Source organism: Eleutherodactylus coqui, chromosome 2 (genome assembly GCF_035609145.1).
Source record: "Eleutherodactylus coqui strain aEleCoq1 chromosome 2, aEleCoq1.hap1, whole genome shotgun sequence".
NCBI classification, from domain to species: Eukaryota; Metazoa; Chordata; class Amphibia; order Anura; family Eleutherodactylidae; genus Eleutherodactylus; species Eleutherodactylus coqui.
In genome coordinates this window covers 56816436-56841423 of record NC_089838.1, presented here as the reverse complement: position 1 = coordinate 56841423, position 24988 = coordinate 56816436, and the positions used below count along the sequence as shown (strand labels likewise).

Genomic DNA, 24988 nt, shown 5'->3' with positions numbered 1-24988 from the left:
GAGAGAGGGAGCCGTGCCGAGGGGCAGCTTGAGAGAGAGTGAGCCGTGCTGAGGGGCAGCTTGAGAGGGAGGGAGCCGTGCCGAGGGGGAGCTTGAGAGAGAGAGGGGGAGCTTGAAAGAGAGAGACGGGGAGCTTGAAAAAGAAAGACGGGGAGCCGTGCCGAGGTGGAGCTTGAGAGAGAGAGAGAGGGAGCCGTGCCAAGGGGGAGCTTGAGAGAGAGAGGGAGCCGTGCCGGGGGGGCAACTTGAGAGAGAGGGAGCCGTGTCGGGGGGGGGCAACTTGAGAGAGAGGGAGCCGTGCCGGGGGGCAACTTGAGAGAGAGGGAGCCGTGCCGGGGGGGCAACTTGAGAGAGAGGGAGCCGTGTCGAGGGGCAGCTTGATAGAGAGGGAGCCGTGTCGAGGGGCAGCTTGATAGAGAGGGAGCCGTGCCGAGGGGCAACTTGAGAGAGAGGGAGCCGTGCCGAGGGGCAGCTTGAGAGAGAGGGAGCCGTGCCGAGGGGCAGCTTGAGAGGGAGGGAGCCGTGCCGAGGGGCAGCTTGAGAGAGAGGGAGCCGTGCCGAGGGGCAGCTTGAGAGGGAGGGAGCCGTGCCGAGGGGCAGCTTGAGAGAGAGGGAGCCGTGCCGAGGGGCAGCTTGAGAGAGAGGGAGCCGTGCCGAGGGGCAGCTTGAGAGGGAGGGAGCCGTGCCGAGGGGCAGCTTGAGAGGGAGGGAGCCGTGCCGAGGGGCAGCTTGAGAGGGAGGGAGCCGTGCCGAGGGGCAGCTTGAGAGGGAGGGAGCCGTGCCGAGGGGCAGCTTGAGAGGGAGGGAGCCGTGCCGAGGGGCAGCTTGAGAGAGAGCGAGCCGTGCCGAGGGGCAGCTTGAGAGGGAGGGAGCCGTGCCGAGGGGCAGCTTGAGAGGGAGGGAGCCGTGCCGAGGGGCAGCTTGAGAGGGAGGGAGCCGTGCCGAGGGGCAGCTTGAGAGGGAGAAAGCCGTGCCGAAGGGCAGCTTGAGAGGGAGGAACCCGTGCCGAGGGGCAGCTTGAGAGTCAGGGAGCCGTGCCGAGGGGCAGCTTGAGAGGCAGGGAGCTGTGCCGAGGGGCAGCTTGAGAGGCAGGGAGCCGTGCCGAGGGGCAGCTTGAGAGGGAGGGAGCCGTGCCGAGGGGCAGCTTGAGAGGGAGGGAGCCGTGCCGAGGGGCAGCTTGAGAGGGAGGGAGCCGTGCCGAGGGGCAGCTTGAGAGGGAGGGAGCCGTGCCGAGGGGGAGCTTGAGAGGGAGGGTGCCGTGCCGAGGGGGAGCTTGAGAGGGAGGGAGCCGTGCCGAGGGGGAGCTTGAGAGGGAGGGAGCCATGCCGAGGGGGAGCTTGAGAGGGAGGGAGCCGTGCCGAGGGGGAGCTTGAGAGGGAGGGAGCCGTGCCGAGGGGGAGCTATAGAGGGAGGGAGCCATGCCGAGGGGCAGCTTGAGAGGGAGGGACCCGTGCCGAGGGCAGCTTGAGAGAGAGAGAGACGTGCCGAGGGGGAGCTTGAGAGAGAGATAGAGAGGCAGCCGTGCCAAGGGGGAGCTTGAGAGAAAGGGAGCCGTGCCGAGCGGGAGCTTGAGAGAGAGAGAGAGAGAGAGAGAGAGAGAGAGAGAGTGGGAGCCGTGCTGAGCCGAGGGGGAGCTTGACAGAGAGAGAGAGAGAGGGAGCTGTGCCGGGGGGGAGCTTGGGAGGGAGGGAGCCGTGCCAAGGGGGAGCTTGAGAGAAAGGGAGCCGTGCCGAGCGGGAGCTTGAGAGAGAGAGAGCGAGCCGTGCCGAGCCGAGGGGGAGCTTGAGAGAGAGAGGGAGCTGTGCCGAGGGGCAGCTTGAGAGAGAGGGAGCCGTGCCGAGGGGCAGCTTGAGAGGGAGGAAGCCGTGCCGAGGGGCAGCTTGAGAGGGAGGGAGCCGTGCCGAGGGGCAGCTTGAGAGGGAGGGAGCCGTGCCGAGGGGCAGCTTGAGAGGGAGGAAGCCGTGCCGAGGGGCAGCTTGAGAGGGAGGGAGCCGTGCCGAGGGGCAGCTTGAGAGGGAGGGAGCCGTGCCGAGGGGCAGCTTGAGAGGGAGGGAGCCGTGCCGAGGGGCAGCTTGAGAGGGAGGGAGCCGTGCCGAGGGGGAGCTTGAGAGGGAGGGAGCCGTGCCGAGGGGGAGCTTGAGAGGGAGGGAGCCGTGCCGAGGGGGAGCTTGAGAGGGAGGGAGCCGTGCCAAGGGGGAGCTTGAGAGAAAGGGAGCCGTGCCGAGCGGGAGCTTGAGAGAGAGAGAGAGAGTGGGAGCCGTGCCGAGCCGAGGGGGAGCTTGACAGAGAGAGAGAGAGAGGGAGCTGTGCCGGGGGTGGCAACTTGAGAGAGAGGGAGCTGTGCCAGGGGTGGCAACTTGAGAGAGAGGGAGCTGTGCCGGGGGTGGCAACTTGAGAGAGAGGGAGCTGTGCCGGGGTGACAACTTGAGAGAGAGGGAGCTGTGCCGGGGGTGGCAACTTGAGAGAGAGGGAGCCTTGCCGAGGGGCAGCTTGAGAGGGAGGGAGCCGTGCCGAGGGGCAGCTTGAGAGGGAGGAACCCGTGCCGAGGGGCAGCTTGAGAGGGAGGGAGCCGTGCCGAGGGGCAGCTTGAGAGGTAGGGAGCCGTGCCGAGGGGCAGCTTGAGAGGGAGGAACCCGTGCCGAGGGGCAGCTTGAGAGGGAGGGAGCCGTGCCGAGGGGCAGCTTGAGAGAGAGGGAGCCGTGCCGAGGGGCAGCTTGAGAGGGAGGAACCCGTGCCGAGGGGCAGCTTGAGAGGGAGGAACCCGTGCCGAGGGGCAGCTTGAGAGGGAGGGAGCCGTGCCGAGGGGCAGCTTGAGAGGGAGGGAGCCGTGCCGAGGGGCAGCTTGAGAGGGAGGGAGCCGTGCCGAGGGGCAGCTTGAGAGGGAGGGAGCCGTGCCGAGGGGCAGCTTGAGAGGGAGGGAGCCGTGCCGAGGGGCAGCTTGAGAGGGAGGGAGCCGTGCCGAGGGGCAGCTTGAGAGGGAGGGAGCCGTGCCGAGGGGCAGCTTGAGAGGGAGGGAGCCGTGCCGAGGGGCAGCTTGAGAGAGAGAGAGACGTGCCGAGGGGGAGCTTGAGACAGAGATAGAGAGGCAGCCGTGCCAAGGGGGAGCTTGAGAGAAAGGGAGCCGTGCCGAGCGGGAGCTTGAGAGAGAGAGTGCGAGCCGTGCCGAGCCGAGGGGGAGCTTGAGAGAGAGAGAGAGAGAGGGAGCTTTGCCCGGGGTGGCAACTTAAGAGAGAGGGAGCTGTGCCGGGGTGGCAACTTGAGAGAGATGGAGCCTTGCCGAGGGGCAGCTTGAGAGAGAGGGAGCCGTGCCGAGGGGCAGCTTGAGAGAGAGGGAGCCGTGCCGAGGGGCAGCTTGAGAGGGAGGGAGCCGTGCCGAGGAGCAGCTTGAGAGGGAGGGAGCCGTGCCGAGGGGCAGCTTGAGAGGGAGGGAGCCGTGCCGAGGGGCAGCTTGAGAGGGAGGGAGCCGTGCCGAGGGGCAGCTTGAGAGGGAGGGAGCCGTGCCGAGGGGCAGCTTGAGAGAGAGAGAGACGTGCCGAGGGGGAGCTTGAGACAGAGATAGAGAGGCAGCCGTGCCAAGGGGGAGCTTGAGAGAAAGGGAGCCGTGCCGAGCGGGAGCTTGAGAGAGAGAGTGCGAGCCGTGCCGAGCCGAGGGGGAGCTTGAGAGAGAGAGAGAGAGAGAGGGAGCTTTGCCGGGGGTGGCAACTTAAGAGAGAGGGAGCTGTGCCGGGGTGGCAACTTGAGAGAGATGGAGCCTTGCCGAGGGGCAGCTTGAGAGAGAGGGAGCCGTGCCGAGGGGCAGCTTGAGAGAGAGGGAGCCGTGCCGAGGGGCAGCTTGAGAGGGAGGGAGCCATGCCGAGGGGGAGCTTGAGAGGGAGGGAGCCGTGCCGAGGGGGAGCTTGAGAGAAAGGGAGCCGTGCCGAGCGGGAGCTTGAGAGAGAGAGAGAGTGCGAGCCGTGCCGAGCCGAGGGGGAGCTTGAGAGAGAGAGAGAGGGAGCTGTGCCGGGGGTGGCAACTTGAGAGAGAGGGAGCTGTGCCGGGGTGGCAACTTGAGAGAGAGGGAGCTGTGCCGGGGTGGCAACTTGAGAGAGAGGGAGCTGTGCCGGGGTGGCAACTTGAGAGAGAGGGAGCTGTGCTGGGGGTGGCAAATTGAGAGAGAGGGAGCCTTGCCGAGGGGCAGCTTGAGAGAGAGGGAGCCTTGCCGAGGGGCAGCTTGAGAGAGAGGGAGCCGTGCCGAGGGGCAGCTTGAGAGAGAGGGAGCCGTGCCGAGGGGCAGCTTGAGAGAGAGGGAGCCGTGCCGAGGGGCAGCTTGAGAGGGAGGGAGCCGTGCCGAGGGGGAGCTTGAGAGAGAGGGAGCCGTGCCGAGCGGGAGCTTGAGAGAGAGTGGGAGCCGTGCCGTGCCGAGGGGGAGCTTGAGAGAGAGAGAGAGAGAGAGAGAGGGAGCTGTGCCGGGGGTGGCAACTTGAGAGAGAGGGAGCTGTGCCGGGGGTGGCAACTTGAGAGAGAGGGAGCTGTGCCGGGGGTGGCAACTTGAGAGAGAGGGAGCTGTGCCGGGGGTGGCAACTTGAGAGAGAGGGAGCCTTGCCGAGGGGCAGCTTGAGAGGGAGGGAGCCGTGCCGAGGGGCAGCTTGAGAGAGAGGGAGCCGTGCCGAGGGGCAGCTTGAGAGAGAGGGAGCCGTGCCGAGGGGCAGCTTGAGAGAGAGGGAGCCGTGCCGAGGGGCAGCTTGAGAGGGAGGGAGCCGTGCCGAGGGGCAGCTTGAGAGGGAGGGAGCCGTGCCGAAGGGCAGCTTGAGAGGGAGGGAGCCGTGCCGAGGGGCAGCTTGAGAGGGAGGAACCCGTGCCGAGGGGCAGCTTGAGAGGGAGGGAGCCGTGCCGAGGGGCAGCTTGAGAGGTAGGGAGCCGTGCCGAGGGGCAGCTTGAGAGGGAGGAACCCGTGCCGAGGGGCAGCTTGAGAGGGAGGGAGCCGTGCCGAGGGGCAGCTTGAGAGAGAGGGAGCCGTGCCGAGGGGCAGCTTGAGAGGGAGGAACCCGTGCCGAGGGGCAGCTTGAGAGGGAGGAACCCGTGCCGAGGGGCAGCTTGAGAGGGAGGAACCCGTGCCGAGGGGCAGCTTGAGAGGGAGGGAGCCGTGCCGAGGGGCAGCTTGAGAGGGAGGGAGCCGTGCCGAGGGGCAGCTTGAGAGGGAGGGAGCCGTGCCGAGGGGCAGCTTGAGAGGGAGGGAGCCGTGCCGAGGGGCAGCTTGAGAGGGAGGGAGCCGTGCCGAGGGGCAGCTTGAGAGGGAGGGAGCCGTGCCGAGGGGCAGCTTGAGAGGGAGGGAGCCGTGCCGAGGGGCAGCTTGAGAGAGAGAGAGACGTGCCGAGGGGGAGCTTGAGACAGAGATAGAGAGGCAGCCGTGCCAAGGGGGAGCTTGAGAGAAAGGGAGCCGTGCCGAGCGGGAGCTTGAGAGAGAGAGTGCGAGCCGTGCCGAGCCGAGGGGGAGCTTGAGAGAGAGAGAGAGAGAGGGAGCTTTGCCCGGGGTGGCAACTTAAGAGAGAGGGAGCTGTGCCGGGGTGGCAACTTGAGAGAGATGGAGCCTTGCCGAGGGGCAGCTTGAGAGAGAGGGAGCCGTGCCGAGGGGCAGCTTGAGAGAGAGGGAGCCGTGCCGAGGGGCAGCTTGAGAGGGAGGGAGCCGTGCCGAGGGGCAGCTTGAGAGGGAGGGAGCCGTGCCGAGGGGCAGCTTGAGAGGGAGGGAGCCGTGCCGAGGGGCAGCTTGAGAGGGAGGGAGCCGTGCCGAGGGGCAGCTTGAGAGGGAGGGAGCCGTGCCGAGGGGCAGCTTGAGAGAGAGAGAGACGTGCCGAGGGGGAGCTTGAGACAGAGATAGAGAGGCAGCCGTGCCAAGGGGGAGCTTGAGAGAAAGGGAGCCGTGCCGAGCGGGAGCTTGAGAGAGAGAGTGCGAGCCGTGCCGAGCCGAGGGGGAGCTTGAGAGAGAGAGAGAGAGAGAGGGAGCTTTGCCGGGGGTGGCAACTTAAGAGAGAGGGAGCTGTGCCGGGGTGGCAACTTGAGAGAGATGGAGCCTTGCCGAGGGGCAGCTTGAGAGAGAGGGAGCCGTGCCGAGGGGCAGCTTGAGAGAGAGGGAGCCGTGCCGAGGGGCAGCTTGAGAGGGAGGGAGCCATGCCGAGGGGGAGCTTGAGAGGGAGGGAGCCGTGCCGAGGGGGAGCTTGAGAGAAAGGGAGCCGTGCCGAGCGGGAGCTTGAGAGAGAGAGAGAGTGCGAGCCGTGCCGAGCCGAGCCGAGGGGGAGCTTGAGAGAGAGAGAGAGGGAGCTGTGCCGGGGGTGGCAACTTGAGAGAGAGGGAGCTGTGCCGGGGTGGCAACTTGAGAGAGAGGGAGCTGTGCCGGGGTGGCAACTTGAGAGAGAGGGAGCTGTGCCGGGGTGGCAACTTGAGAGAGAGGGAGCTGTGCTGGGGGTGGCAAATTGAGAGAGAGGGAGCCTTGCCGAGGGGCAGCTTGAGAGAGAGGGAGCCTTGCCGAGGGGCAGCTTGAGAGAGAGGGAGCCGTGCCGAGGGGCAGCTTGAGAGAGAGGGAGCCGTGCCGAGGGGCAGCTTGAGAGAGAGGGAGCCGTGCCGAGGGGCAGCTTGAGAGGGAGGGAGCCGTGCCGAGGGGGAGCTTGAGAGAGAGGGAGCCGTGCCGAGCGGGAGCTTGAGAGAGAGTGGGAGCCGTGCCGTGCCGAGGGGGAGCTTGAGAGAGAGAGAGAGAGAGAGAGAGGGAGCTGTGCCGGGGGTGGCAACTTGAGAGAGAGGGAGCTGTGCCGGGGGTGGCAACTTGAGAGAGAGGGAGCTGTGCCGGGGGTGGCAACTTGAGAGAGAGGGAGCTGTGCCGGGGGTGGCAACTTGAGAGAGAGGGAGCCTTGCCGAGGGGCAGCTTGAGAGGGAGGGAGCCGTGCCGAGGGGCAGCTTGAGAGAGAGGGAGCCGTGCCGAGGGGCAGCTTGAGAGAGAGGGAGCCGTGCCGAGGGGCAGCTTGAGAGAGAGGGAGCCGTGCCGAGGGGCAGCTTGAGAGGGAGGGAGCCGTGCCGAGGGGCAGCTTGAGAGGGAGGGAGCCGTGCCGAAGGGCAGCTTGAGAGGGAGGGAGCCGTGCCGAGGGGCAGCTTGAGAGGGAGGGAGCCGTGCCGAGGGGCAGCTTGAGAGGGAGGGAGCCGTGCCGAGGGGCAGCTTGAGAGAGAGCGAGCCGTGCCGAGGGGCAGCTTGAGAGGGAGGGAGCCGTGCCGAGGGGCAGCTTGAGAGGGAGGGAGCCGTGCCGAGGGGCAGCTTGAGAGGGAGGGAGCCGTGCCGAGGGGCAGCTTGAGAGGGAGAAAGCCGTGCCGAAGGGCAGCTTGAGAGGGAGGAACCCGTGCCGAGGGGCAGCTTGAGAGGCAGGGAGCCGTGCCGAGGGGCAGCTTGAGAGGCAGGGAGCCGTGCCGAGGGGCAGCTTGAGAGGCAGAGAGCCGTGCCGAGGGGCAGCTTGAGAGGGAGGGAGCCGTGCCGAGGGGCAGCTTGAGAGGGAGGGAGCCGTGCCGAGGGGCAGCTTGAGAGAGAGAGAGACGTGCCAAGGGGGAGCTTGAGAGAAAGGGAGCCGTGCCGAGCTGGAGCTTGAGAAAGAGAGAGAGAAGGAGCCGTGCCGACCCGAGGGGGAGCTTGAGAGAGAGAGAGAGAGGGAGCTGTGCCGGGGGTGGCAACTTGAGAGAGAGGGAGCTGTGCCGGGGTGGCAACTTGAGAGAGAGGGAGCCGTGCCGGGGTGGCAACTTGAGAGAGGGAGCCGTGCCGAGGGGCAGCTTGAGAGAGAGGGAGCCGTGCCGAGGGGCAGCTTGAGAGGGAGGGAGCCGTGCCGAGGGGCAGCTTGAGAGGGAGGGAGCCGTGCCGAGGGGCAGCTTGAGAGGGAGGGAGCCGTGCCGAGTGGGAGATTGAGAGGGAGGGTGCCGTGCCGAGGGGGAGCTTGAGAGGGAGGGAGCCGTGCCGAGGGGGAGGGAGCCGTGCCGAGGGGGAGCTTGAGAGGGAGGGAGCCGTGCCGAGGGGGAGCTATAGAGGGAGGGAGCCGTGCCGAGGGGCAGCTTGAGAGGGAGGGACCCGTGCCGAGGGCAGCTTGAGAGAGAGAGAGACGTGCCGAGGGGGAGCTTGAGAGAGAGATAGAGAGGCAGCCGTGCCAAGGGGGAGCTTGAGAGAAAGGGAGCCGTGCCGAGCGGGAGCTTGAGAGAGAGAGAGAGAGAGAGAGTGGGAGCCGTGCTGAGCCGAGGGGGAGCTTGACAGAGAGAGAGAGAGAGAGGGAGCTGTGCCGGGGGGGAGCTTGAGAGGGAGGGAGCCGTGCCAAGGGGGAGCTTGAGAGAAAGGGAGCCGTGCCGAGCGGGAGCTTGAGAGAGAGAGAGCGAGCCGTGCCGAGCCGAGGGGGAGCTTGAGAGAGAGAGGGAGCTGTGCCGAGGGGCAGCTTGAGAGAGAGGGAGCCGTGCCGAGGGGCAGCTTGAGAGGGAGGAAGCCGTGCCGAGGGGCAGCTTGAGAGGGAGGGAGCCGTGCCGAGGGGCAGCTTGAGAGGGAGGAAGCCGTGCCGAGGGGCAGCTTGAGAGGGAGGGAGCCGTGCCGAGGGGCAGCTTGAGAGGGAGGGAGCCGTGCCGAGGGGCAGCTTGAGAGGGAGGGAGCCGTGCCGAGGGGCAGCTTGAGAGGGAGGGAGCCGTGCCGAGGGGGAGCTTGAGAGGGAGGGAGCCGTGCCGAGGGGGAGCTTGAGAGGGAGGGAGCCGTGCCGAGGGGGAGCTTGAGAGGGAGGGAGCCGTGCCAAGGGGGAGCTTGAGAGAAAGGCAGCCGTGCCGAGCGGGAGCTTGAGAGAGAGAGAGAGAGTGGGAGCCGTGCCGAGCCGAGGGGGAGCTTGACAGAGAGAGAGAGAGAGGGAGCTGTGCCGGGGGTGGCAACTTGAGAGAGAGGGAGCTGTGCCAGGGGTGGCAACTTGAGAGAGAGGGAGCTGTGCCGGGGGTGGCAACTTGAGAGAGAGGGAGCTGTGCCGGGGTGACAACTTGAGAGAGAGGGAGCTGTGCCGGGGGTGGCAACTTGAGAGAGAGGGAGCCTTGCCGAGGGGCAGCTTGAGAGGGAGGGAGCCGTGCCGAGGGGCAGCTTGAGAGGGAGGAACCCGTGCCGAGGGGCAGCTTGAGAGGGAGGGAGCCGTGCCGAGGGGCAGCTTGAGAGGTAGGGAGCCGTGCCGAGGGGCAGCTTGAGAGGGAGGAACCCGTGCCGAGGGGCAGCTTGAGAGGGAGGGAGCCGTGCCGAGGGGCAGCTTGAGAGAGAGGGAGCCGTGCCGAGGGGCAGCTTGAGAGGGAGGAACCCGTGCCGAGGGGCAGCTTGAGAGGGAGGAACCCGTGCCGAGGGGCAGCTTGAGAGGGAGGAACCCGTGCCGAGGGGCAGCTTGAGAGGGAGGGAGCCGTGCCGAGGGGCAGCTTGAGAGGGAGGGAGCCGTGCCGAGGGGCAGCTTGAGAGGGAGGGAGCCGTGCCGAGGGGCAGCTTGAGAGGGAGGGAGCCGTGCCGAGGGGCAGCTTGAGAGGGAGGGAGCCGTGCCGAGGGGCAGCTTGAGAGGGAGGGAGCCGTGCCAAGGGGCAGCTTGAGAGGGAGGGAGCCGTGCCGAGGGGCAGCTTGAGAGAGAGAGAGACGTGCCGAGGGGGAGCTTGAGACAGAGATAGAGAGGCAGCCGTGCCAAGGGGGAGCTTGAGAGAAAGGGAGCCGTGCCGAGCGGGAGCTTGAGAGAGAGAGTGCGAGCCGTGCCGAGCCGAGGGGGAGCTTGAGAGAGAGAGAGAGAGAGAGGGAGCTTTGCCGGGGGTGGCAACTTAAGAGAGAGGGAGCTGTGCCGGGGTGGCAACTTGAGAGAGATGGAGCCTTGCCGAGGGGCAGCTTGAGAGAGAGGGAGCCGTGCCGAGGGGCAGCTTGAGAGAGAGGGAGCCGTGCCGAGGGGCAGCTTGAGAGGGAGGGAGCCATGCCGAGGGGGAGCTTGAGAGGGAGGGAGCCGTGCCAAGGGGGAGCTTGAGAGAAAGGGAGCCGTGCCGAGCGGGAGCTTGAGAGAGAGAGAGAGTGCGAGCCGTGCCGAGCCGAGGGGGAGCTTGAGAGAGAGAGAGAGGGAGCTGTGCCGGGGGTGGCAACTTGAGAGAGAGGGAGCTGTGCCGGGGTGGCAACTTGAGAGAGAGGGAGCTGTGCCGGGGTGGCAACTTGAGAGAGAGGGAGCTGTGCCGGGGTGGCAACTTGAGAGAGAGGGAGCTGTGCTGGGGGTGGCAAATTGAGAGAGAGGGAGCCTTGCCGAGGGGCAGCTTGAGAGAGAGGGAGCCGTGCCGAGGGGCAGCTTGAGAGAGAGGGAGCCGTGCCGAGGGGCAGCTTGAGAGAGAGGGAGCCGTGCCGAGGGGCAGCTTGAGAGGGAGGGAGCCGTGCCGAGGGGGAGCTTGAGAGGGAGGGAGCCGTGCCGAGCGGGAGCTTGAGAGAGAGTGGGAGCCGTGCCGTGCCGAGGGGGAGCTTGAGAGAGAGAGAGAGAGAGAGAGGGAGCTGTGCCGGGGGTGGCAACTTGAGAGAGAGGGAGCTGTGCCGGGGGTGGCAACTTGAGAGAGAGGGAGCTGTGCCGGGGGTGGCAACTTGAGAGAGAGGGAGCTGTGCCGGGGGGTGGCAACTTGAGAGAGAGGGAGCCTTGCCGAGGGGCAGCTTGAGAGAGAGGGAGTCGTGCCGAGGGGCAGCTTGAGAGAGAGGGAGTCGTGCCGAGGGGCAGCTTGAGAGAGAGGGAGTCGTGCCGAGGGGCAGCTTGAGAGAGAGGGAGTCGTGCCGAGGGGCAGCTTGAGAGAGAGGGAGTCGTGCCGAGGGGCAGCTTGAGAGAGAGGGAGTCGTGCCGAGGGGCAGCTTGAGAGAGAGGGAGTCGTGCCGAGGGGCAGCTTGAGAGAGAGGGAGTCGTGCCGAGGGGCAGCTTGAGAGAGAGGGAGTCGTGCCGAGGGGCAGCTTGAGAGAGAGGGAGTCGTGCCGAGGGGCAGCTTGAGAGAGAGGGAGTCGTGCCGAGGGGCAGCTTGAGAGAGAGGGAGTCGTGCCGAGGGGCAGCTTGAGAGAGAGGGAGTCGTGCCGAGGGGCAGCTTGAGAGAGAGGGAGTCGTGCCGAGGGGCAGCTTGAGAGAGAGGGAGTCGTGCCGAGGGGCAGCTTGAGAGAGAGGGAGTCGTGCCGAGGGGCAGCTTGAGAGAGAGGGAGTCGTGCCGAGGGGCAGCTTGAGAGAGAGGGAGTCGTGCCGAGGGGCAGCTCGAGAGAGAGGGAGTCGTGCCGAGGGGCAGCTCGAGAGAGAGGGAGTCGTGCCGAGGGGCAGCTCGAGAGAGAGGGAGCCGTGCCGAGGGGCAGCTCGAGAGAGAGGGAGCCGTGCCGAGGGGCAGCTCGAGAGGGAGGGAGCCGTGCCGAGGGGGAGCTTGAAAGAGAGAGACGGGGAGCTTGAAAAAGAGAGACTGGGAGCCGTGCCGAGGTGGAGCTTGAGAGAGAAAGAGAGGGAGCCATGCCAAGGGGGAGCTTGAAAGAGAGAGAGAGAGGGAGCCGTGGCGGGGGGGGCACTTGAGAGAGAGGGAGCCGTGCCGGGAGGCAACTTGAGAGAGCGGGAGCCATGCCGGGGGGGCAACTTGAGAGAGGGAGCCGTGCCGAGGGGCAGCTTGATAGAGAGGGAGCCGTGTCGAGGGGCAGCTTGATAGAGAGGGAGCCGTGCCGAGGGGCAACTTGAGAGAGAGGGAGCCGTGCCGAGGGGCAGCTTGAGAGAGAGGGAGCCGTGCCGAGGGGCAGCTTGAGATGGAGGGAGCCGTGCCGAGGGGCAGCTTGAGAAGGAGGGAGCCGTGCCGAGGGGCAGCTTGAGAGGGAGGGAGCCGTGCCGAGGGGCAGCTTGAGAGGGAGGGAGCCGTGCCGAGGGGCAGCTTGAGAGGGAGGGAGCCGTGCCGAGGGGCAGCTTGAGAGGGAGGGAGCCGTGCCGAGGGGCAGCTTGAGAGGGAGGGAGCCGTGCCGAGGGGCAGCTTGAGAGGGAGGGAGCCGTGCCGAGGGGCAGCTTGAGAGGGAGGGAGCCGTGCCGAGGGGCAGCTTGAGAGGGAGGGAGCCGTGCCGAGGGGCAGCTTGAGAGGGAGGGAGCCGTGCCGAGGGGCAGCTTGAGAGGGAGGGAGCCGTGCCGAGGGGCAGCTTGAGAGGGAGGGAGCCGTGCCGAGGGGCAGCTTTAGAGGGAGGGAGCCGTGCCGAGGGGCAGCTTGAGAGAGAAGGAGCCGTGCCGAGGGGGAGCTTGAGAGCGAGGGAGCCGTGCCGAGGGGCAGCTTGAGAGGGAGGGAGCCGTGCCGAGGGGCAGCTTGAGAGGGAGGGAGCCGTGCCGAGGGGCAGCTTGAGAGGGAGGGAGCCGTGCCGAGGGGCAGCTTTAGAGGGAGGGAGCCGTGCCGAGGGGCAGCTTGAGAGGGAGGGACCCGTGCCGAGGGGCAGCTTGAGAGAGAGAGAGACGTGCCGAGGGGGATCTTGAGAGAGAGATAGAGAGGCAGCCGTGCCAAGGGGGAGCTTGAGAGAAAGGGAGCCGTGCCGAGCGGGAGCTTGAGAGAGAGAGAGAGAGAGTGGGAGCCGTGCCGAGCCGAGGGGGAGCTTGAGAGAGAGAGGGAGCAGTGCCGAGGGGGAGCTTGAGAGAGAGAGGGAGCCGTGCCTTGGGGGAGCTTGAGAGAGAGAGCTGTGCCGAGGGGGAGCTAGAGAGAGAGAGAGAGAGAGAGAGAGAGAGAGAGAGGGAGCCGTGCCGAGGGGGAGCTAGAGAGAGAGAGAGGGAGCCGTGCCGAGGGGGAGCTTGAGAGAGAGAGAGAGGGAGCCGTGCCGAGGGGGAGCTTGAGAGAGAGAGAGAGAGGGAGCCGTGCCGAGGGGGAGCTTGAGAGAGAGAGAGAGTGGGGAGCCGTGCCGAGGGGGAGCTTGAGAGAGAGAGAGAGAGAGGGAGCCGTGCCGAGGGGGAGCTTGAGAGAGAGAGAGAGAGAGAGCCGTGCCGAGGGGGAGCTTGAGAGAGAGAGAGAGAGAGAGGGAGCCGTGCCAAGGCGGAGCTTGAGAGAGCGAGAGGGAGCCGTGCCTAGGGGCAGCTTAAGAGAGAGAGAGGGAGCCGTGCCGAGGGGCAGCTTGAGAGAGAGAAAAAGAGGGAAACGTGTGAGAAGAAGCTTGAGAGCCGTGCCAATGGGGGAGCTTGAGAGAGAGAGAGCCGTGCCGAGGGGGAGCTTGAGAGAGAGAGAGAGTGGGAGCCATGCCGAGGGGGAGCTTGAGAGAGAGAGAGAGAGAGAGAGAGAGAGAGAAAAAAACGTGCCGAGTGGGAGCTTGAGGAGGATACTGTAGAGTATGGAGGAGTTGTTCAAGTTATGGCCATCCACATGTTGCGAAAGTAAATGCTGTAAAATCCATGCAGATTTTTTCTGTCACGTGTGAATGGTATTTTGTAAGTTTTTTTTAACCAGCCTTGCGTTTTATTTAGTTGCCTGTGTTTTGCTAAAATCACACGAAATCGGCCATATCCGAGGCCTCATTCATAATGATGCTTTCCCAGAAAAGTGGCCAATAATTTGTACCTCATTCTTTGGTTTTCAGGAGCCTTGGTGGACCAGGGTGTGTTTGAGGAACTCACCCGGGAGTTCCTACCACAGCTGTCAGAGAAGATGCAAGAGCTGGGCGTGATTTCCACTATTTCTCTGTCATGGTTTCTCACGTTGTTTCTCAGTGTCATGCCTTTTGAGAGTGCTGTGGTGGTAGTTGACTGCTTTTTCTATGAAGGGATCAAGCTAATTCTGCAACTATCGCTGGCTGTGCTTGAAGCCAACATGGACAGCCTATTAAACTCTAACGATGAAGGAGAAGCCATGACTTCACTTGGGAGGTAATAATTGTCACCAGTTTTGGGATAAAATTTCATTTAGGTCTTTGAAAACCAGAGATTTTTTAGTTTTTTTTGTTTTTTTTTCCCACCCTTCCGAGGGCCATAACTTTTTAATTTTTCCATTGACATAGCCAAATAAGCAAAAAAAAGTGTGGAAAAATACTGGTGTGAAGGCGCAACACTCTAAGCTAGTAGAAGATTAAAGTCCAATATGCGATAGTGAAAGCACTTTTTTTTTTCATTAGTTATCAAAATAAAAAAAAAAGCAAGTGAGAACGCGTTTCGGGGACGAGCCCCTTCGTCAGTTCTGCTGGATTAAACGCTGAATAATATGCACAAATAAATAGTGGAGGCGTAATTAAAAAATAAAAGAAAGAAGGAAAAAAGAGGGGAAAAACAAATAAAATTAAAGCTCTTGTCTCGCGAAAGCAAGTGGGGTTAAGTACTTCTGTATGGCCATATTAATGCACTTTGTAATATACATCGTGCATTAAATATGAGCCATACAGAAGTTATTCACTTACCTTCCCTGCGCTGGCGTTCCCGTCTCCATGGCTCCGTCTAATTTCAGCGTCTAATCTCCCGATTAGACGCGCTTGCGCAGAAGGGTCTTCTCCCATCTCTTCGGTCCGGCACGAGCAGCATTCTGGCTCCGCCCCCTTCTACGCGTCATCGCGTAGCTCCGCCCCGTCACATGTGCCGATTCCAGCCTCCTGATTGGCTGGAATCGGCACATGTGACGGGGGCGGAGCTACGCGATGACGCGTGGAAGGGGCGGAGCCAGAATGCCGCTCATGCCGGGCGAAGAGCTGGGAAAAGACCCTTCTGCGCAAGCGCGTCTAATTGGGAGATTAGACGCTGAAATTAGACGGAGCCATGGAGACGGGGACGCCAGCGCAGGGAAGGTAAGTGAATAACTTCTGTATGGCTCATATTTAATGCACGGTGTATATTACAAAGTGCATTATTTTTGGCCATACAGAAGTACTTAACCCCACTTGCTTTCGCGAGACAACCCCTTTAATTTGCATAATTAAATCATACGAATGTATCAATAAATATATAATAAGAACATAGATATGAATAGTGATAAAATATATATTTAAAAACTTAAATCTAGAAGAGAATGTATACATCCGGTACATGTAAAATGACATAAAATTTATACAAAGCAAATGTCTGCTATAAAATAGGATCAAGACAAATCATGAGTTTAATAACAACCAAAAATAGAAAATTTTGCAAACAACAAAATATAGAAAATTCTGCAAGCAGCAAAAATAAGAATAAAATTAAAATAAAATTTAAAAAGCAGCTCACCGACAGGATGCCAGGGGGGGGGGGGGGGTTGACACAATTCCAAAGGTTTTTGGATGTGCCAGAGGTCCTGAAAATGAAGATTTATTGGATTAGGGATGATATATGGCAGAAGATTCCGGTACTGTTGTATCTTGTCTATAGCGGAAATAGGAGTGTAGACATGGGTTAGCCGGGGACAGCAGTAGGGAAGGGCTAGGCTGATGGCTGAATACACCTCTCTGGCATGTACGCTTCCTAGCGGCTGTTTTACAGCTGGCCTCTGCGGGATGCTGGCGACCCTGTGTCTGACCACTGGAGCATATTAACTGATAAAGTTGTACTAACATAGAAGGGGGAGAAATTGATGTGGCAATATAGGTTGTAGGATGCCAGGGAATAAGGGAGAAGTCTGCTTACCTTTATGTGGCAGGGAGACAGGGAGGAAAGAAGTGCTTTAGCATGGGAGCTGCAGGAAAGTCAGAGGTATATTTGTGAGAAGATGGGGAAAACAATTATATGTTAATTGATTGGCTTGTCTAAAAAGGGGCAGGGTTAGAGGGTGCAGGAATGGACATGGGAATTGGGTGGGGAATCCAAGTATGAGGTGATTGTTACTGCCTGGTTTGCAAAGGGAGGGAGTTGTGTGGTTGGGGGAAGACTATGCTGAGAGTATAGCAAATAAGGGAGATGGAAACAATACATCTACAGCGCCACCTAGTCAATGTTAGGGCTCCCACACACTTGCGTTTCTTTAACGCTGCGATATCACTATATTTTTTTAACGCAATTGTCAATTGGACTTTCTAATGTTAAAAACGCAACGCAAGTTTGTGCTTTGCGATTTTTGTGCGATGCATTTTTTAACATCAGAAAGTCCCATTGACAATTGCGTTAAAAAAACACAGCGATATCTCAGCGTTAAAAAAACGCAAGTGGGTAGGAGTCCTTAGCCTGGGAATTGAAGAAAAGGGGAAAAAACACACAAACCCAATCAACTGTCAAAAATGCCTTCCTAGCTCTCATTAAAGGGGTTGTCCTGCGGCAGCAAGTGGGTCTATACACTTCTGTATGGCCATATTAATGCACTTTGTAATGTACATTGTGCATTAATTATGAGCCATACAGAAGTTATCAAAAGTTTTATACTTACCTGCTCCGTTGCTGGCGTCCTTGTCTCCATGGTGCCGACTAATTTTCGGCCTCTAATGGCCAAATTAGCCGCGCTTGCGCAGTCCGGGTCTTCTGCTGTCTTCAATGGGGCCGCTCGTGCAGAATGCCGGCTCCGTGTAGCTCCGCCCCGTCACGTGCCGATTCCAGCCAATCAGGAGGCTGGAATCGGCAATGGACCGCACAGAAGCCCTGCGGTCCACAGAGGGACAGGATCACGGCGGCCATCTTCAGCAGGTGAGTATGAAGACGCCGGACCGCCGGGATTCGGGTAAGTACTACCCGTTGTGTTTTTTTAACCCCTGCATCGGGGTTGTCTCGCGCCGAACGGGGGGGTTAAAAAAAAAACGAAAAAAAAAACGTTTCGGCGCGGGACAACCCCTTTAAGGCCCATAGGTATAAGTGTGTTTAGTTTGAATATCCAAAACATTTCTCTTTTTCCTAAAATTTCAACTCTTCATTACATGGGTGGATACTTGTTCTAAAATCGTTACAGAAAATACTTTAAAATCATTATTATGGACTGAGGTCGCACGCCTGGAGATGCTATGATTTAGATAGCTATTCTTATTGTTTGATCTATGCGACTTCTAATGCGACTTCTCAGGGTCTAGGTCGTGCATCCAATATATTGAAGCTTGCAGGGACATTCTAGTAGATAAATTACATACGTAGATGAGCATTTTAAAAGCGATTTAATAAAAAATATCTTTTGTCGTACAGCTCATAAAACTGGATCTTTTGTGGCCGATCTTGTCACAACACGTGCAGTTACTCTTGCCGCAAGAGAAACATCCAACTATTTTAGGAAAAAAGGTTCTCTCCTGTAATGGATGCAGTCTACTGGTTTTAAGGTTGCTAGGGGCTAAGGAGGTTTTGAGAGTGCACGCTCTTCTAAATGTGATGTGTAGTGTAGGTGGTAAATGACTGGAAAGGATTGGGTCCTGTAGCAATACTGGCCAATATTTCTCTAGTATTGCGCACACCCAAGTATGACATGGGTTATAGATGGTGATGAAATTACGGTGCAAATTAGTGAGCTTTTCAGTAGGCATCTTAATGTTTCCAGGAGTGTCATATTTAGCTTTATTAACCCCTTCATAACGCGGCCCTTTTTTTCCCCATTTTCGTTTTTTCCTTCCCCCTTAAAAAATAAAAAAAACTGCTTTATTTATATATTGAAGTCGCTGTCTGAGGGCTTATTTTTTGTGGGACGTGTTATATTTTTCAATGGTGCTATTTAATGTACCATATAATGTACTAGCTGATATACCTGGCTTCGCCTGAGTTAATTTGGTACTGGTGTTTATCTGGTGTTCACACGGAAAATCTTATGAAGTCGTGGTTACTTTAGAGATACTGAGGAAAAACATATGTTCACCATTTTGCATAGTTCTCTGCGTTACCCAGGAAACACCACGTGGAGGCAACCATGCGACGTTTCTTTATATAAAATGACATCAGGAAGTGAGAGAATTAGATTACGTACATACAATTTGGACACTAATTCTTTTGCGCTTAGAATTGAATAATCGAGTTGGGACCCATTAACTTTTCATATTTATGACACAATCAATGCTTGTGCCAAATTTCATGTTTCTATGACATTGGGAAGTGAGAGATTTAGATTATGTATGTAAAATTTGGACGCTAATTCTTTTGCGCATAGAATTGAATAATGGAGTTGGGACCCATTAGCTTTTTCTATTTATGACATAATCAATGCTCGTGGCAAATTTCCCGTTTCTATGACACCGGAAAGTGAGAAAATTACATTCCGCATGTAAAATTTGGACGCTAATTCTTTTGCGCATAGAATTGAATAATGGAGTTGGGACCCATTAGCTTTTCCTATTTATGACATAATCAATGCTCGTGCCAAATTTCACGTTTCTATGACACCGGAAAGTGAGAAAATTACATTCCACACGTAAAATTTCGACGCCAATTCTTTTGCGCATAGAATTGAATAATGAAGTTGGGACCCATTAGCTTTTTCTATTTATGACATAATCAATGCTCATACCAAATTTCCTGTTTCTATGACACTGGAAAGTGAGAAAATTACATTCCACACGTAAAATTTCGACGCCAATTCTTTTGCGCATAGAATTGAATAATGGAGTTGGGACCCATTAGCTTTTTCTATTTATGACATAATCAATGCTCTTGCCAAATTTCCTGTTTCTATGACACCGGAAATTGAGAAAATTACATTCCGCACTTAAAATTTCGACGCCAATTCTTTTGCGCTAGAATTGAATAATCGAGTTGGGACTAGAGATGAGCGAGCACCAAAATGCTCGGGTGCTCGTTACTCGAGACGAATTTTCCGCGATGCTCGAGGGTTTGTTTCGAGTAACGAACCCCATTGAAGTCAATGGGCGACCCGAGCATTTTTGTACAGTTAGGGCCAGAAATATTTGGACAGTGACACAAGTTTTGTTATTTTAGCTGTTTACAAAAACATGTTCAGAAATACAATTATATATATAATATGGGCTGAAAGTGCACACTCCCAGCTGCAATATGAGAGTTTCCACATCCAAATCGGAGAAAGGGTTTAGGAATCATAGCTCTGTAATGCATAGCCTCCTCTTTTTCAAGGGACCAAAAGTAATTGGACAATGGACTCTAAGGGCTGCAATTAACTCAGAAGGCGTCTCCCTCGTTAACCTGTAATCAATTAAGTAGTTAAAAGGTCTGGGGTTGATTCCAGGTGTGTGGTTTGGGATTTGGAAGCTGTTGCTGTGACCAGACAACATGCGGTCAAAGGAACTCTCAATTGAGGTGAACAGAACATCCTGAGGCTGAAAAAAAAGAAAAAATCCATCAGAGAGATAGCAGACATGCTTGGAGTAGCAAAATCAACAGTCGGGTACATTCTGAGAAAAAAGGAAATCACTGGTGAGCTTGGGAACTCAAAAAGGCCTGGGCGTCCACGGAAGACAACGGTGGTGGATGATCGCCGCATACTTTCTTTGGTGAAGAAGAACCCGTTCACAACATCAACTGAAGTCCAGAACACTCTCAGGGAAGTAGGTGTATCTGTCTCTAAGTCAACAGTAAAGAGAAGACTCCATGAAAGTAAATACAAAGGGTTCACATCTAGATGCAAACCATTCATCAATTCCAAAAATAGACAGGCCAGAGTTAAATTTGCCGAAAAACACCTCAAGAAGCCAGCCCAGTTCTGGAAAAGTATTCTATGGACAGATGAGACAAAGATCAACCTGTACCAGAATGATGGGAAGAAAAAAGTTTGGAGAAGAAAGGGAACGGCACATGATCCAAGGCACACCACATCCTCTGTAAAACATGGTGGAGGCAACGTGATGGCATGAGCATGCATGGCTTTCAATGGCACTGGGTCACTTGTGTTTATTGATGACATAACAGCAGACAAGAGTAGCCGGATGAATTCTGAAGTGTACCGGGATATACTTTCAGCCCAGATTCAGCCAAATGCTGCAAAGTTGATCGGACGGCGCTTCACAGTACAGATGGACAATGACCCCAAGCAAACAGCCAAAGCTACCCAGGAGTTCACGAGTGCAAAAAAGTGGAACATTCTGCAATGGCCAAGTCAATCACCAGATCTTAACCCAATTGAGCATGCATTTCACTTGCTCAAATCCAGACTTCAGACGGAAAGACCCACAAACAAGCAAGACCTGAAGGCTGCGGCTGTAAAGGTCTGGCAAAGCATTAAGAAGGAGGAAACCCAGCGTTTGGTGATGTCCATGGGTTCCAGACTTAAGGCAGTGATTGCCTCCAAAGGATTCGCAACAAAATATTGAAAAAAATATATTTTGTTTGAGTTATGTTTATTTGTCCAATTACTTTTGAGCTCCTAAAATGTGGAGTGTTTGTAAAGAAATGTGTACAAGTCCTACATTTTCTATCAGATATTTTTGTTCAACCCTTTAAATTAAACGTTACAATCTGCACTTGAATTCTGTTGTAGAGGCTTCATTTCAAATCCAATGCGGTGGCATGCAGAGCCCAACTCGCGAAAATTGTGTTACTGTCCAAATATTTCTGGCCCTAACTGTATATCGCCGATGCTCGCTAAGGTTTTCATTTGTGAAAATCGGGACAATTCAAGAAAGTGATGGGAACGACACAGCAACGGATAGGGCAGGCGAGGGGCTACATGTTGGGCTGCATCTCAAGTTCCCAGGTCCCACTATTAAGCCACAATAGCAGCAAGAGTGCCCCCCCCCAACAACTTTTACATCTGAAAAGCCCTCATTAGCAATGCATACCTTAGCTAAGCACCACACTACCTCCAACAAAGCACAATCACTGCCTGCATGACACTCCGCTGCCACTTCTCCTGGGTTACATGCTGCCCAACCCCCCCCCCCCCGCACGCGCAGTGTCCACAGCGCACACCAAACTGTCCCTGCCCAGCCTTCAGCTGCCCTCATGCCACGCCACCCTCATGTCTATTTATAAGTGCGTCTGCCACAGGAAAAGCAGGCACACACTGCAGAGGGTTGGCACGGCTAGGCAGCGACCCTCTTTAAAAGTGGCGGGGCGATAGCCCACAATGCTGTACAGAAGCAATGAGAAATCCAATCCTGTGCCACCTCCATCTGGAGCTGCACACGTGGGCATAGCAATGGGGAACCTATGTGCCACACACTATTCATTCTGTCAAGGTGTCTGCATGCCCCAGTCAGACCGCGGTTTTTTATATATAGTCACAGGCAGGTACAACTCCGCAATGGGAATTCCATGTGCACCCACAGCATGGGTGGCTCCCTGGAACCCACCGGCGGTACATAAAAATATCCCATTGCATTGCCCAACACAGCTGAGGTAGTAATGTCGTGCTTAATGCAGGTGGGCTTCGGCCCACACTGCATGCCCCAGTCAGACTGGGGTTCTTTAGAAGTGGACACATGCAGTTATAACTCCGTGTGGACCGACAGCATGGGTGGCTCCCTGGAACCCACTGGCGGTACATAAATATATCCCATTGCAGTGCCCAGCACAGCTGAGGTAATGTCAGCTTTAATGCAGGTGGGCTAAAAATTAATTTGATTACACTGTAGGCGAGGGCCCACAAAAATTGCTGTATCAACAGTACTAATGTACCTCTGAAAAATTGCCCATGCCCAACCAAGAGGGCAGGTGAAACCCATTAATCGCTTTGGTTAATGTGGCTTAATTTGTAACTAGGCCTGGAGGCAGCCCAGTTAAAATAAAAATTGGTTCAGGTGAAAGTTTCAACGCTTTAATGAGCATTGAAACGTATAAAAATTGTTTAGAAAAATTATATGACTGAGCCTTGTGGGCCTAAGAAAAATTGCCCGTTCGGCGTGATTATGTGAGGTTTCAGGAGGAGGAGCAGGAGGAGGAGGAGGAATATTATACACAGATAGATGAAGCGAAAAGGTCCCCGTTTTGGATGGTGATAGAGAACGATGCTTCCATCCGCGGGTGCAGCCTACGTATTGCTTAGGTATCGCTGCTGTCCGCTGGTGGAGAAGAGAAGTCTGGGGAAATCCAGGCTTTGTTCATCTTGATGAGTGTAAGCCTGTCAGCACTGTCGGTTGACAGGTGGGTACGCTTATCCGTGATGATTCCCCCAGCCACACTAAACACACACTCTGACAAGACGCTAGCCGCAGGACAAGCAAGCACCTCCAGGGCATACAGCGCGAGGTCAGGCCACGTGTCCAGCTTCGACACCCAGTAGTTGTAGGGGGCAGAGGCGTCACCGAGGACGGTGCTGCAATCGGCTACGTACTCCCTCACCATCCTTTTACAGTGCTCCCGCCAACTCAGCCTTGACTGGGGACCGGTGACACAGTCTTGCTGGGGAGCCATAAAGCTGTCAAAGGCCTTAGAGAGTGTTCCCCTGCTGCGCTGTACATGCTGCCTGATCTCTGCGCCTCCCCTGCTACCTGGGCCGCGGAAATGCGCCTTCGGCCACTAGCGCTGTCGGATAGGAAATTTACCATCAGTTTGTCCACCAGCGCCCTGTGGTATAGCATCATTCTCGAACCCCTTTCCTCTTCGGGAATGAGAGTGCAAAGGCTCTCCTTATACCGTGGATCGAGCAGTGTGTACACCCAGTAGTCCGTAGTGACCAGAATGCGTGTAACGCGAGGGTCACGAGAAAGGCATCCTAACATGAAGTCAGCCATGTGTGCCAGGGTACCTGTACGCAACACATGGCTGTCTTCACTCGGAAGATCACTTTCAGGATCCTCCTCCTCCTCCTCCTCCTCTGGCCATACACGCTGAAAGGATGACAGGCAAGCTGCATCTGTACCCTCAGCAGTGGGCCAAGCTGTCTCTTCCCCCTCCTCCTAATGCTCCTCCCCCTCCTCCTCAACGAGCTGAGATATAGACATGAGGTTGCTCTGACTATCCAGCGACATACTGTCTTCCCCCGCCTCCGTTTCTGATTCCAAAGCGTCTGCCTTTATGCTTTGCAGGGAACTTCTCAAGAGGCATAGCAGAGGAATGGTGACGCTAATGATTGCAGCATCCCCGCTCACCATCCGGGTAGACTCCTCAAATTTTCCAAGGACCTGGCAGATGGCTGCCAACCAGGCCCACTCTTCTGTAAATAATTGAGGAGACTGACTCCCACTGCGCCGCGCAAGTTGGAGTTGGTATTCCACTATAGCTCTACGCTGCTCATAGAGTCTGGCCAACATGTGGAGCGTAGAGTTCCACTGTGTGGGCACGTCGCACAGCAGTCGGTGCACTGGCAAATTAAACCGATGTTGCAGGGTCCGGCGGGTGGCAGTGTGCGTGTGGGATTTGCGGAAATGTGCGCAGAGCTGGCGCACCTTTCCGAGCAGGTATGACAAGTGGGGGTAGCTTTTCAGAAAGCGCTGAACCACCAAATTAAAGACATGGGCCAGGCATGGCACGTGCGTGAGGCTGCTGAGCTGCAGAGCCGCCACCAGGTTACGGCCGTTGTCACACACGACCATGCCCGGTTGGAGGCTCAGCGGCGCAAGCCAGCGGTCGGTCTGCTCTGTCAGACCCTGCAGCAGTTCGTGGGCCGTGTGGCTCTTCTCTCCTAAGCTGAGTAGTTTCAGCACGGCCTGCTGACGCTTGCCCACCGCTGTGCTGCCACGCCGCGTGACACCGACTGCTGGCGACATGCTGCTGCTGCTGACACATCTTGATTGCGAGACAGAGGTTGCGTAGGAGGAGGAGGAGGAGGAGGGTTTAGTGGAGGAAGCATACACCACCGAGCTGGGGCACGCAATTCGGGGGGTGGGTAGGACGTGAGCGGTCCCAGGCTCTGACTCTGTCCCAGCCTCCACTAAATTCACCCAATGTGCCGTCAGGGAGATATAGTGGCCCTGCCCGCCTGTGCTTGTCCACGTGTCTGTTGTTAAGTGGACCTTGGCAGTAACCGCGTTGGTGAGGGCGCGTACAATGTTGCGGGAGACGTGGTCGTGCAGGGCTGGGACGGCACATCGGGAAAAGTAGTGGCGACTGGGAACCGAGTAGCGCGGGGCCGCCGCCGCCATCATGCTTTTGAAAGCCTCCGTTTCCACAAGCCTATACGGCAGCATCTCTAGGCTGATCAATTTTGCAATGTGCACGTTTAACGCTTGAGCGTGCGGGTGCGTGGCGTCGTACTTGCGCTTGCGCTCAAACTGCGGCGCTAGCGACGTCTGGACGCTACGCTGAGAGACATTGCTGGATGGGGCCGAGGACAGCGGAGGTGAGGGTGTGGGTGCAGGCCAGGAGACGGTACTGCCTGTGTCCTCAGAGGGGGGTTGGATCTCAGTGGCAGGTTGGGGCACAGGGGGAGAGGCAGTGGTGCAAACCGGAGGCGGTGAACGGGCATCGTCCCACCTTGTGGGGTGCTTGGCCATCATATGCCTGCGCATGCTGGTGGTGGTGCCTCCCCAGCTGATCTTGGCGCGACAAAGGTTGCACACCACTGTTCGTCGGTCGTCAGGTGTCTCTGTGAAAAACTGCCACACCGTAGAGCACCTTGACCTCTGCAAGGTGGCATGGCGCGAGGGGGCGCTTTGGGAACCAGTTGGTGGATTATTCGGTCTGGCCCTGCCTCTACCCCTGGCCACCGCAGTGGCTCGGCCTGTGCCCACACCCTGACTTGGGCCTCCGCGTCCTCGCCCGCGTCCACGTCCTATAGGCCTACCCCTACCCCTCAGCATGGTGTATTAGCAGTAGTGCAGAAACAGAACGCTGTAATTAAATGTGCCGCTTATTGGCCTGTGGTTGGAGGCTGACTTCGTTTACGGAACCCCAGGAAATAATTTGGCGCAAGCCTGCTGTAACACTTAGCTGGCTGCGTATTTATTTGGAGAACTACTACCCCCAGCAGACACAGACCCAGAACACTGAGCACAGTGACAGGCAGGCCAAATAGATTTTTTTTCAAGATTTTTTTCCAAAGGACCACTGCGTATATTCAATCTATAATATATGTCTTCTGTCCCTGATGTGTGTGTCACGGAACTGCAGTGTTGCACTGTTATTAACTGCAACAGACCGGTGATTTCAGAGCCAGGAAATAATTTGGCGCAAGCCTGCTGTAACACTTAGCTGGCTGCGTATTTATTTGGAGAACTACTACCCCCAGCACACACGGACCCAGAACACTGAGCACAGTGACAGGCAGGCCAAATAGATTTTTTTTCAAGATTTTTTTCCAAAGGACCACTGCGTAT

At 57.6% G+C, this 24988-nt stretch overlaps 1 protein-coding gene across 3 annotated transcripts in view; it reads left to right on the top strand.

Annotated features, from left to right (window-relative positions):
- TBC1D9B (TBC1 domain family member 9B) overlaps window positions 1-24988 on the top strand; it is a 251807-nt gene that overhangs the window by 161838 nt on the left and 64981 nt on the right. For all 3 annotated transcript variants that reach the window (XM_066591015.1, XM_066591014.1, XM_066591016.1), the window contains one exon: window positions 13553-13838. In XM_066591015.1, coding sequence (XP_066447112.1) covers window positions 13553-13838 — 286 coding nt within the window. The remainder of the gene's footprint in view (window positions 1-13552; window positions 13839-24988) is intronic.